Genomic DNA, 12643 nt, shown 5'->3' with positions numbered 1-12643 from the left:
ACAAAACCGCCAGCTCCCATCAGGTTTGGGCACTAGTACGATAGGACTGGACCAGTCACTCTGGGACTCCTCTATCACACCCAATTCCAACATCCTTTGAACCTCCCCACGTATTGCCTCCCGTCGGGCCTCTGGTATTCTATAAGGTTTTAGTTTTACCCTTTCTCCTGGCGGGGTGATAATGTCATGCTCTACGCCAGATGTTTGTCCCGGAAGCTCAGAGAAAATCTCTTTGTTACGAAGTACAAACTCTTTAACCTCCTGTTGTTGGGGTTTCGATAAGGTGACTGCTATTCCAACCTCAGGAACTAAGCAATCAGGCTGTACTTGTGACAAAGTCTCTGCGACTAGGGATTCCCTATCCCTCCAGGCTTTCAGCAGATTGACGTGATAGATCTGCTCCGGCTTTCGCCTTCCTGGCTGTCTAACCCTGTAGTTCACCTCACTAATTTTTTCAATTACTTCATATGGACCTTGCCATTTGGCCAGAAATTTGCTTTCAACCGTAGGGACTAGCACCAAGACCCTATCCCCCGGGGAAAAAGTACGGGTCTTGGCCCCACGTTTGTACACTCTCTGCTGTGCTAACTGCGCTTGGGTTAAATGTTCCTTTACAATTGGCATTACCTGTGCAATTCTATCTTGCATCAGGGCGACATGCTCAATCACACTCCTGTGAGGAGAACTCTCATTTTCCCAAGTTTCCTTGGCGATATCCAGCAGCCCTCTTGGGTGTCTCCCATAGAGCAACTCGAAGGGTGAGAAACCCGTAGAGGATTGGGGTACCTCCCTAATGGCAAACATCAGATAGGGTATTAGACAATCCCAATTCTTTCCATCTCTATCCACCACCTTCTTTAACATTTGTTTTAGGGTTTTGTTGAATCTTTCAACCAACCCATCTGTTTGGGCGTGATACACAGATGTACGCAATTGCTTCACTTTGTACAACTTGCATAATTCTTTCATAACCCGGGACATAAAGGGTGTACCTTGGTCAGTAAGCAGTTCAGTGCAAATACCCACGTGGCTAAAAACAAGAGATAGCTCTTTGGCTATGGTTTTGGCCGAGGTATTTCGGAGAGGAATTGCTTCCGGATAACGGGTGGCATAGTCCAATATAACCAAAATGTACTGATGGCCCCTGGCGGACTTCATTATCGGACCTACCAAATCAATTGCGATCCTTTCAAAGGGGACCTCAATGATAGGAAGAGGTACCAGCGGGTTACGGAAATGTGGCATAGGTGCCGACTTCTGACACACAGGGCAGGAGGAACAATAATTTTCTATTTCCTTCATGACCCCAGGCCAATAGAATCTCTGCAATACCCTCTCTCTGGTTTTCTCTGTCCCCAGATGACCTCCCAGAATGTGCCCATGAGCCAATTCTAACACCAACTTCCTGTAAGGTTTTGGCACTACAAGTTGCTCAATGGGTTCTTCTGCCCTTTGAGCCACTCGATACAGCAGGTCCCTTTCCATAGTGAAGTAAGGATAAGGGCAAGTCTTATCTGGGTTCACTAACTCGCCATCTATTTTCACCACATTTTCCCGTGCCTTTATTAGGGTGGGGTCTTTTAACTGTTCTGTGGCAAAATTTTCCCTGTGAACCTCAAGATCCGAAAACTCCACAGACGGCATGTTTTCATCTGAGGATGTTGGCTCCTCCCCAGTTTCTCGAGTTTCCCCCGCCAATACCGACAAGGGAAATTCAGGAGAGTCCTCACCACTCCCAGAGGAATTCTGGTCATCTTCCTGGTTTATAGGGGCACCAGTGGGGGGCTCAGGACAATCCCAGAGTTCCCAGAATTTTGGAAAATCCCTTCCCACAATAGCATCATGTGGTAAGTGAGACACTAACCCCACCTGATGAGAGAGGTTACCTTTGGGGGTCTCAAAAAATACTGAAGTTACAGGATACTCTCGGGTGTCCCCATGCACACAAATAACAGCCACCCTGTTCTTCCCAGAGACCTCTGTAGTAACTAATTCAGCTTTTATCAATGTTACCAAGCTACCTGAATCCAGCAACACATCAACATTTCTACCATTAATACACATTTTACATAAATGTTTCTCAGGTCCCCGAAAGGCAGTGCATGCAACTGTCGCAAACAGCGACTGACGTCTCTCCCTTATAAAGTCACATTGCATAGGCTCATCCACAACGGGGCAATTGGCTGCAATATGTCCCTCTTGCCGGCAGCGGTAGCAAATAATCTTTTTCACTGTCTCTTGCAGCATGGGCTTCCTGGGCTGCTCCCGCCAGACCTTAGGTAGAACCCCCACCCTCTCACTCTCTCCACCCTCACCCCTTGGAATCATCTTACCCACCACTGGGGATGATCTGGTCTTAGGATGGAAAGTCCGTGAGTCCCTGGAAGAGGTGGTCAAGTTCTCTGTAGCCAAGTACCTCTCAACCAGATCCACAAGTTTATCTGCATTTTCTGGATCTCCATGGCTTACCCATTTTTGGATGGCAGTAGGAAGAGCTCTCAGGAAACGATCCATAACAACACGTTCCACAATGTTTGGTGCGGTCAAAGTCTCTGGCTGCAGCCACTTCCTGCTCAGGTGAATGAGATCATACATTTGAGACCTGGGGGGTTTTCCAACCTGAAAAGTCCAATTATGCACACGCTGAGCCCGGACGGCCAGGGTGACACCCAGCCGTGCCAATATTTCTGCTTTTAGCACCACATAGTCTTTTGCTTGGTCAGGCTCTAGGTCATAATAAGCTTTCTGCGATTCCCCAGTTAACAGAGGGGACACCAGTCCAGCCCATTGCTCCTTAGGCCACTTTTCCCTTTCAGCAGTCCTTTCAAATGTGGTCAAAAACACCTCCGGATCATCCTCTCCAGTCATTTTTGTCAATAAACGGCTCACACCAAAGGATACGGTATTATTGTAACCACTTGCTTCATTGGTCTGCGGACGTTGCTGTATTAATGTCTCTATTTTCTGTTGAAAACTCTGCTCTTGCTTCTGCAACAGGTCTATAAAGCGGGCTTCAGATTGCTGCTGGGCTTGTTGCTGAGCTTCCAAACTCTGCTGCAAAGTTGCATTTGTCTGCTGCTGATTTGCATTTGTCTGCTGATGGGCTTGTTGCTGAGCTTCCAAACTCTGCTGGTGAGCCTTCTGCTGATTTTCCAGACTCTGCTGCAAAGTTGCATTTGTCTGCTGCTGGGCTGCAAGGCTCCTTTGTAAACCCGCATTTGTTTGCTGCTGATTTGCATTTGCTAGAGCCAGCTGTCTCAGTATCTCCTCCATGCTGGCCTTTAAAAAAAAAAACTGCCAAAATTCTCCACCAACTGTGAGGGGTTAGCTCGGCAGCGGGTGTGTGTGACCCCCTGGATGGGTTCACAACACAAAATCAGGCACAGCAGACAGCGTTGTAGGTGCAAAAAAAACAAAAGATGCGGTTTATTTCTGCTACATGCAGTGATACATATAACAGCCAAACAAAATAAAACATGAAAATAAATCCTAGTCAGCTTGACCTCTAACTACACACTTAGATTTCCCTGTCTAACAACTGAGAGCAGCCTTGTGCTGCCCCAGTCCCTGTCGTAGAGGTTTGCCACACAGGCGTTAACTCACCGCACAGAACAAGTGTCACACTCCCCAGTCTATACAACACAAAAACTGGTTCCAGGATGGAGCATCTCCCTAAGCATGCTGGGGTTTTTTGTAGAGGTCTTAATGAGCCCACTTACTTCAGCTGGGCTCATTAACTCTTCCCCTCTAATTGTAAAGGTCTGCATAAAGCCTGAATCTAGGGCACACATATTTCCCATCCTGGATAGAACCAGGTGACTTTACCTGCTTGCTGCCACAATATATATATACACATACACACATACACACACACACACACACACACACACTAGATAGATCTATATATATAATTTTTTTCTTTTTTTCTTTTTGCACACACTTTTTTTTCCTCTGCAAGGATTGGGAAAGATACATTGCATCTTTCCTCTCCATTCACAGAGAGAGAAAAACAAAGGGGCAGGCTTCACGGTGACTGATTACTGTGGTAGCCAATCAGAGGCTACCAAAGCAATCAGGTGACCCGGAAACGGGAGATTCAGGTTTCAATCGTTAGTACGGGGCCCGAGGCTCTCAGTGAGACCCCGGTCTCTGTGCAGCGTCTTTACCAAAAATATGTAGAAGAATAAATATTTGGCCTAAACTGGTAAAGAAATTCGTTTTTATTTTATTTTTTAAATTGGGATAGTTATAGCAAAAAGTAAAAAAAACGTTTTTTCCCCCCAAAAGTGACGCTTTTTTTAACTTTATAAATACAATAAATAAAAACTGCAGAGGTGATTAAATACCACCAAAAGAAAGCTCTACTTGTGGGGAAAAAAAAAGGACATCAATTTTATTTGGGTGCAATGGCGCACAACCATGCAATTGTCAGTTGAAGCGACGCAGTGCCAAATCGCAAAAAAAGGCCGGGGCGGGGGGGTTGGGGGGGCAAATCCTTCCGGTCTGGAACCAGGAAAAAATATCTATTGCATATTCAATTACAACTACACTGCCGCCTGCAAAACTTTGCTGCCAAAACAGGCATCAGCCGATGCACTGATGTCTACCTTAAATAACTTGGTAAACATATGGACAGACGACCAAGTCGCCGCTACACACCTGAGCGACCGACGCTTGGTGTCGGAAGGCCCAAGACGTTCCGATTGCCCTCGTAGAGTGGGCCACGACCGGAAAGGGGGGGCACTTGCCCTTTCAAGGCATAGGCTTGTACTACAATCTGTCTGATCCACCTGGAAATGGTGGCCGACGAGACTGCCATGCCTTTCTTTGGACCAGCCACCGAAACAAACAGCGAGTCCGACTTCCGAAAAGGAGCCACAGCAGACAAATACACCTTCAGAGCCCTAACCACATCAAGGGCGTGAAGGGCCACCTCCTTGGGGTGCTTCAGCTTAGGACACAGAGCTGGTAATACAATGTCCTCATTGATATGAAAAGCCGAGACCACTTTCGGTAGAAAGGACGGTTGCGGACGCAACACCACCTTATCCCTGTGGATAACCAGATAGGGCGACTTGCAGGATAAAGCCACCAGTTCCGAAACCCTCCTGGCCGATGTGATGGCCACTAGAAAGACCACTTTCTGGGAAAGAGTCAACAGGGGAATCTCCCTGATATTTTAAAATGGCGGTTTTTGAAGCGCCGACAATACCAGGTTCAAATCCCCTGAACGAAAGTACTCACTAAGAAGTGCGATGCCAGGGGTCATTGAAAAAAGACAGCTAAGGCTGAGATTTGCCCTTTGATGGTGCTTAATGCCAACCTCTGGTCCACTCCTTGCTGAAGAAACAACAGGATCCTGGATATGGAAAAGGAGCGCGGATGCCATCCGTTCTCCTCACACATGAGGATGTAGGCCTTCCAGGTACGATGGTATATCTTCTGAGAAGAAGTTTTCCGTGCTCTCAACATAGTCGGAATCACCGAGTCCGACAAATCCCCTGAACGAAGGAACTCACTAAGAAGTGCGATGCCAGGGGTCATTGAAAAAAGTTCCGCTGTATACAAAGAGTTTTTTTCTTTTAATAAAAAAATATTTCCCCTTTAAGACCATTGGGCGGAAGTGACGTTTGGCGTTGCTTCCATCATCCAATGGTATGGAGTCAATTGGGGGCCATCATTCCCCCACTTGACTTCCAGGCTCAGAGGGGAAAGGCCCGGATCGTCTCTGCCACTACCAACGGCTCCGGTAAGCAGCGGAGATGACCGGGACGAGGCGGGTGGGCACCTCTTCCGCCGCCAATAAAAGTGATTTTGCAGAGAATTCGCCACAGAGACCACTTTTATCTAAAAGCGGACCACCCGCAGTTTTTAAAAATACCGGGGTTATGGTATGGCAGCTGTCTGCTATATAAAAACTGTATGAATAATAAATAAATAATAATGGCAGATATCTGTTGCCATAACAATGGTATTCAACATCAAAGTAGCGACGCATAATGACGGCGGGCGGTCCGGAAGTGGTTAATGTCTTACTAAACCCACAACAGCAAAATCAGTCTGTATATGCAGTAAAGCATGCTTGTTATACTCACTGTGGAACCCAAGTGGTTAATCTTCTGCATTGTGTAAAAAGGCTGTTTGATCCTGTCTTCTCTGATCATCCTCTTATTTTACCGTCACCAATCCACCTGCTGATAGTACAGAGCCTTTGAGGCACTCTGCACATGCTCAGTTTGCTAGAGATTATTTTTTTGTGGGCAGGTGCATGTGATCGGCACAGTGCCAACCAGCACTGTCCAGACAGAATGTCAGGGGTCAAGCAGCCTCATAGGAATGAAAACTACTCCTACAAACTATAACCAGTGCTTGGCCAGACACTGATAGAAGTCACAAGACTGCTATATACTGATAATGAGAAAAGGTATTTAACAGTTTGTTCTGTGTACTGTGGGAGACCAAATACAGTGGAACCTCGGATTGCGAGTAACACGGTTAACGAGCGTTTCGCAATATGAGCAATTATTTTTTTTAAATCCTGACTTGGTTTGCGAGTGTTGTCTTGCAATACGAGCAGGATTCAAGCCACTGTGGTATGCAGTACCGCATTTGGCCAGAGGATGGGGGGGTGCCGGTGACACTCAGAGCCGTTCGGAAACACTCACAGGTGTTTCCAAGACTTTCCAAGGGCTTTCAAGCCGTCTCCAAGTATTTCTGAGTCTCTCAGGTGCCCCCCCTCCACCTCTGGCCACAGTCGGTACTGCATACAATAGAAGTCAATGTGGAACGCATTATCTTAGTTTCCATTGACTTCTATGGGGAAACTCGCTTTGATATGCGAGTGCTTTGGATTACAAGCATTCTCCTGGAATGGATTATGCTCGTAATCCAAGGTTCCGCTGTATAGTAAATGCAGGCTCCTGGGTTTAGTAACAATTTAAAGGGTGTATGCACAGTTGTCAAAATGTTACTGGCTTACAGTACTAAAAATGTATTGTCAAATAAGCGGAGAATTAATAAATACATTCAATGCACGCCATCATTAAAATGTAGTTTCGGCACTCTGTTGTCCAGATGACAATGACAAGATAAAAGAGACTAATAAAGTGTAACTTAGCTTGAAGCAAACATAACAAGGTCTCATTAATTGTACTTTTCTTTCTTATCTCTGGTATGAAAAGCTAATTTATGTCACAAGCTCAAAGTAGTCATGAAAAGAGAGCTTCTAATTATGTTCATTTTCTGCTCTACAATCATTTTCTTTAATGATTAACATAGGCTAGTGTAATAATTAAGACAGGTTTGCCTAGTACTGTGCCAATTCACCTGAATACAGCCAGCAATACGATGTTATAGGCTCTCCACCAAAAGTTAAAGTGACATTGAACCCAAAAATAAAAATGTAATATATTGCAGCTTACCATTTCTTAAAATGTGGTGGCCGCATTACTTTTCTTTTTTTCGTTTTTTTTTCCCTCTATTTTTAACGGATGAGGATGTGTTATATTTTTGGGGTAGGGCTTGTCAGGTACTGTCAGGTACTGTCTTCTCTCCCCATCTCACTCCCTGCCTGTCAGTGGCCATTGGGTAACAATGCTTGTAAAATCCTAAAATGCACCGAATTACAGTATTATATAATGTAAACTGTGCATGTTTCTGTAATCGATTTGTGACAAATACCTTGTTATAGCACCGATCAGCACTTCCGTAACCTGCCGGATCGTACATCTCCGCTCCGAGCACTGCAGAGGGAGGGGGCCCCCCACCCCCCGAGATCCCCGATTGACAGATGGCAGAAGAGAACAGCGAGGGATTAGCTGAACGCCACCCGGCACTTCCATTGCCTGCCTGAGCTCTCTTCCCCACTCCGAGCACTGCAGAGGAGGGGACCAGAGATCCCCCGCTGACATCTGGGAGAAGAGGAGAGCAGCGGGGGGGGGTCAGCTGAGCGCCGTAACTAAGGTATTTATCACAAACCGATTACAGAAACATACACACAGTTTACACTATATAATACTGCAATACAGCGCATTTTAGGATTTTACAACCACTTTAATCTAGGGCTTATTTTCAGGGTTGGGCTTATTTTCAGGGAAACTCGGTACGTACAATACATATTACAGTGTTAAAGGGTTTGTAAACCCTTGTGTTTTTTCACCTTAATGCATCCTATGCACACCTGCCACTGACCGGCCCCCTAGCCCCCCCCCCCCCGTTATACTTACCTGAGCCGTGTATTTCCCTCGCCGGGGATGTGCTGTCCCTCTCTCCACGGGGTCCCATCTCTTGATTGGCTTGATTGATAGCGGCGCAACCATTGGCTCCCAGTACTGTCAATCAAATCCAATGACGCGGGAGCCGTGGGGGGGGGGGAGCGGGTGGGGAGAGTCTGGCATTCCGGTCTATGGATGCAAATGCTGGACTTGAGAGCATGCCCGCAAGGTAACCGTCCGGGAGAGTGCTTCTCCTAGGGGGTTATCTGATGTGGGGAGGAGCCACAAGAGCTGCTGGTGGACCCCAGAAGAGGATGTTCGGGGGCAACTCTGTGCAAAACGAGCTGCACAGTGGAGGTAAGCAATGCTTGTTATTTTTTTTTAAATAAAATACGAGCCTTTACAGTCATTTTAACCTATTGTATAATACAGTGTAATTTATTCTCATCCTGGATACGGTGTATATATAGTATTTTCCTGAATACTGTATATACCAATGATTCTCAACCAGGGTTCTGTGGAACTCTAGGGTTCCTCCAGAGGTTGTAGAGGTTCCTTCAGCATTGGGCAATTTCTGCCTCTCAGATAAGTTCCCACCGACACCATTGATCTTTTTAGCTATCTGTAAGGAGGTAATTCTTCCCAATGACCACAAGTGTAAGGACCTTTCTTCCCACTGACCGTCACACTAATGTATCATGAGTTGTAGATTTCAAATTTTTTGCAGGGGTTCCCCGAGACTGGAGAACTATTTCAGGGGTTCCTCTGTGTTGAAAAGGTTGAGAAAGGCTGATATATACTGTATGGTGGTTGACCATATAAAGAAATCCAATAAATTTTCTATTTTTTTTTTTTATGGAAAGATGATACAATTGCTACAATAGCAACTTTACCTTGACTCAGTTAGAAACTTCCAGCCATTTGGGCCTTCCACTCCTTGGGGTCTGTTCTGAACATACATGGATTCAGTCTGAACCATCTCCTCCATCTCTCGTGCTTCCAGTTTGCTTTTTAACAACTCAAACTTCTTCTTTTCTTCTTCATCTGAGAGGTCCATGCTAGACTTCTCCAGTTCTTTAAGATCCAATTTCTCTACAGGCGGTAGTTCTATTAAAGGGAGGCATAGGGCAATAGTATTTCTTTGTGTATTACATGCTGCACAAGGACTGGATAGAGGCTTTGCAACTGCAGAAACTGTACTCAGAATCTAAGCAGCTACACATAAACATGGATTTAAAGTGGAACTTTAATGACAAAAATAAAAATTGTGGAACAGAATTCTTTTTATGTAGAAGAGGCATACCATGTATTTTCTGAATTAAAGTCGTTTATCTGCCTGTTTGCCACTGTACATTGAATTAAGAACACACAGCTCCCTATAGAATTTCAGCAATGCTGAGCTAACTGCACACCTGAGCATGGGCGGGAGTGACGTAACTCTGCATGGCCAATTAAAACATCTGAGGACTGTTTAGGTTATTAGTATTCATAAGGTCTTTGACCCTCCCACGCCCACTTGCTCTTTTCTCTATCTCCTCTCTTTGCTCCCTCTCCCACCTCCTATACCCCTTCTTCCCTTTTTCTTATTCTAGATCAAAATGGGTGCATTGTTCACAGTATTGTCTATCTGCGGATACATAGTCCTGGCTTGGTACGCTGGTTTAAAAGCGCATCCCCCCCATGCTCTTTGGGTATAAAAATGGTGGCGTTATGTGATGTTTGCAACTGTATGTAGGTATAAGTACCTTCTGAAACTAAATGGTCCAGTGTCCCCTTTTTCTTTTTGTCTCCCTTTGGTTTGATTCTTAATTATTGCACGTCATCCCTTATTGAAAATTAAAAAAAAAAAAATATATATATATATATATATATATATAAATAAAAGCACACGTCTGGGGATCAATACCTGGAAACCACTAGGCTAAAAATGTCAGGGGCCGGCCTGGAGCTCCAGGACATCTCAGCACTGGAGTATAGGCGAGTTTAAAGGAAATCTGTCACCAAAAGAACTGGAGGCCTTGACTAGTGAAAATACCTTTTACCTGGTTGTCTTTATAACCCTTGTGCTTTCTGCTCTCTGTTATACTACTCTAGGTTCCTGCAGTCTGCATTGTATGGTCCATTCATAAAATATGGACCACAACGTGCAGCCTGCTGCAGTTCTCTCTACTTAATGTGGTACTAAAGTCTAAATGAAAAAAATAAAATAATGTGAGCAGGCAGTCTCTTTATTGTAGAAGGGAAATGCCATTTCCCTGCTGCAAAAAAATAAACTTACCTTTCTGTTCGCAGACATTTTTTTAAATGTACACTGAGTTGTGCATGTGCAGCTCAGTTTCCATTCTTGGCATTGTGACTCCTGTGCATGTGTGGAAGTTATGTTATCCTGTGCCAGCTAATCAAGATGGCTGAAGACCCAGGACCCCACCGAAGAAGCCACAGAGCAAATGCTGATGAAGGTCTGTACAAGATGGGAGAACTAGAGCTACCTCCTCAATCCAGACCCATTCTACCTCGCGGCTCAAGTCCTGCTGCAAATATGTACCGTAAGGTCAGACACTCATGGACTCTAAAGTAAGGGGGGGCCTCCGAGGTGGGTCTCTAATGTAAGGGCAGCAGGGGGGAGGGGCGGAGGCAGAGAAAGGAACCTCTCCCCTCTTCTAGGAACTAGTGGACTGCATATTTGGGTATATCAGAGGGACGCGGTGAGGACTCCCGCGCCACCCCCCCAACTTCACCAGCGCTCTGCTCCATCTCTCCCATCCAGTGGAGTAGAAACTCGACTGGGAAAAATTGGTACTCGTGGTGTACATTCGGGGGGAGGGGAGGAAGTTGAAGCCAAGTCAAGGGTATGACCACAAAAAGGGTTTATGGCTTTTTATATTATTGTGGATAAATGTGGGTGACGGCTATTACTTAGTTCCAAGAGAATTATGGTATACATGTATTTGGCAAACCAATAAAAATGGATTGAAAAAAAAAAAATGTAAGGGCAGACTCTGGTGTGGTGTCTGATATAAGGGGTCCTCTGATGAGGGACCCTGATTTAAGGGGGCCCCTGACCTAAGGAAGGGACTACGATGGGGACCCTAACAAAAAGGGTGAATCTGAAGCAAAAAGTGCATAAAAAATGTATTTTTGTTCAAGCTTTATCAATAGCTCAAGTTTTACAGAATTTATTTGATTTGTTTTGCTGACTATAAACAAATCTGCAATTAAAACATATTAATCCATTTAAATGATGTGCATTCATTCACAAAACGGTTATGGGGGGCAGCACAAAGATGTAAAATATTCAGTGTGCCCTCATATTGAAAAGTTTGAAGACCCCTATTTAACATTATAATTCCAGTTACAGATATTGTATACCTGGTTCATCGGGATCAGAAGACCTGAGATCTGTTTGCTTGAAGTTTCTGAGAAAAGATAAAATAGATTCCAGTCCTTTACACACAACATCTTCTGGAGGAAATTCAAGCGGGCAGTTCCGAAGATTTAAAGCCTTTAGTGTAGTCACATCACCTGCCCAAAAAAAAAACGCTAAATCAAGATTTCTGCTTTACTGCCACCAGAAGTACACATTTCTTTCAAAAGGCTGCTTTCGGAAACATGAACAAGTATAGTAGGAGTGTATTGCCTATGCTTGAAAAAGAAAAAATATGGTCCTACCATGATCTTTCCAGTTTTGTTGGTAAAACTGTCAATTCATGTGCAGGTCATGCAGCTTGCCCGAGATCAGTCTTTGGAGATCTGAACATTTTGAAACTAGATGAAAAAATGTGTCCAAAGTAAATGTATTTCATTGGAATAGTGCACTAGGGTTTCACATAGGTAGCCTACAAGTTGAGAGGATTCTAGTGCAGGAGTAGGCAACTTCGGCCTTCCAGCTGTGGTGAAACTACAAATCCCATCATGCTTCTGCCTTTAGGAGTCATGCCTGTGATTTTCAGGATCTTGCAATGTCTTATGGGACTTGTAGTTTCAACACTGCTGGAGGGCCGAGGTTGCCTACCCCTGTTCTAGTGGATCATGTTAATGGAATCAAGTTACCTTGGACTTGACTATTTGGAATGTGGTTCCCCCCAACCTTTTCTTCCCATTTCAGTCTAAAGTGTCCTCATTTCAAGAGACTCTTCTGTATATGCAAAGTCTTCTGTTTAATGCAAACCTGAATCCATCTATTCCATATTACGTCTTGGAACTAGATTTATTTTGGGGAACCAGAGCTATCAACTTAACTTTCACAACCATTTGAGCATTAGTCACCTATTGTGCAGGGGACAATGCTAGCAGTCCTATGAGAATTGCATGCAAGCAGCAGGGCACCCTTTTACGATGACAACTTATTACTGCTTTTCAATATCTAATTTGCTTTTTGTCACCTTTGGTGTATAGGATATAAATCAGATTTCTGTTTATTCGAGAGCAAC

General features: G+C 44.7%; 1 protein-coding gene across 1 annotated transcript in view; it reads right to left on the bottom strand.

The window, feature by feature from the left end:
* Positions 1 to 11744, bottom strand: part of LRRC27 (leucine rich repeat containing 27) — a 92557-nt gene extending 80813 nt beyond the window's left edge. Inside the window, exons 1-2 of the mRNA XM_077455558.1 lie at positions 11583 to 11744; positions 9107 to 9320 (exon numbers count right to left, since the gene is read on the bottom strand). Coding sequence (XP_077311684.1) covers positions 9107 to 9270 — 164 coding nt within the window. The 5' untranslated portion in view covers positions 9271 to 9320; positions 11583 to 11744. The remainder of the gene's footprint in view (positions 1 to 9106; positions 9321 to 11582) is intronic.
* Positions 11745 to 12643: the final 899 nt, after the last annotated feature.

The sequence above is a fragment of the Lithobates pipiens genome, unplaced genomic scaffold (genome assembly GCF_037356315.1).
Source record: "Lithobates pipiens isolate NorthernLeopardFrog02 unplaced genomic scaffold, aLitPip1_a1.2 Scaffold_25, whole genome shotgun sequence".
Taxonomy (NCBI): Eukaryota; Metazoa; Chordata; class Amphibia; order Anura; family Ranidae; genus Lithobates; species Lithobates pipiens.
The sequence above is the reverse complement of the archived record's forward strand: the minus strand, read 5'-3'. Positions and strand labels throughout refer to the sequence as shown.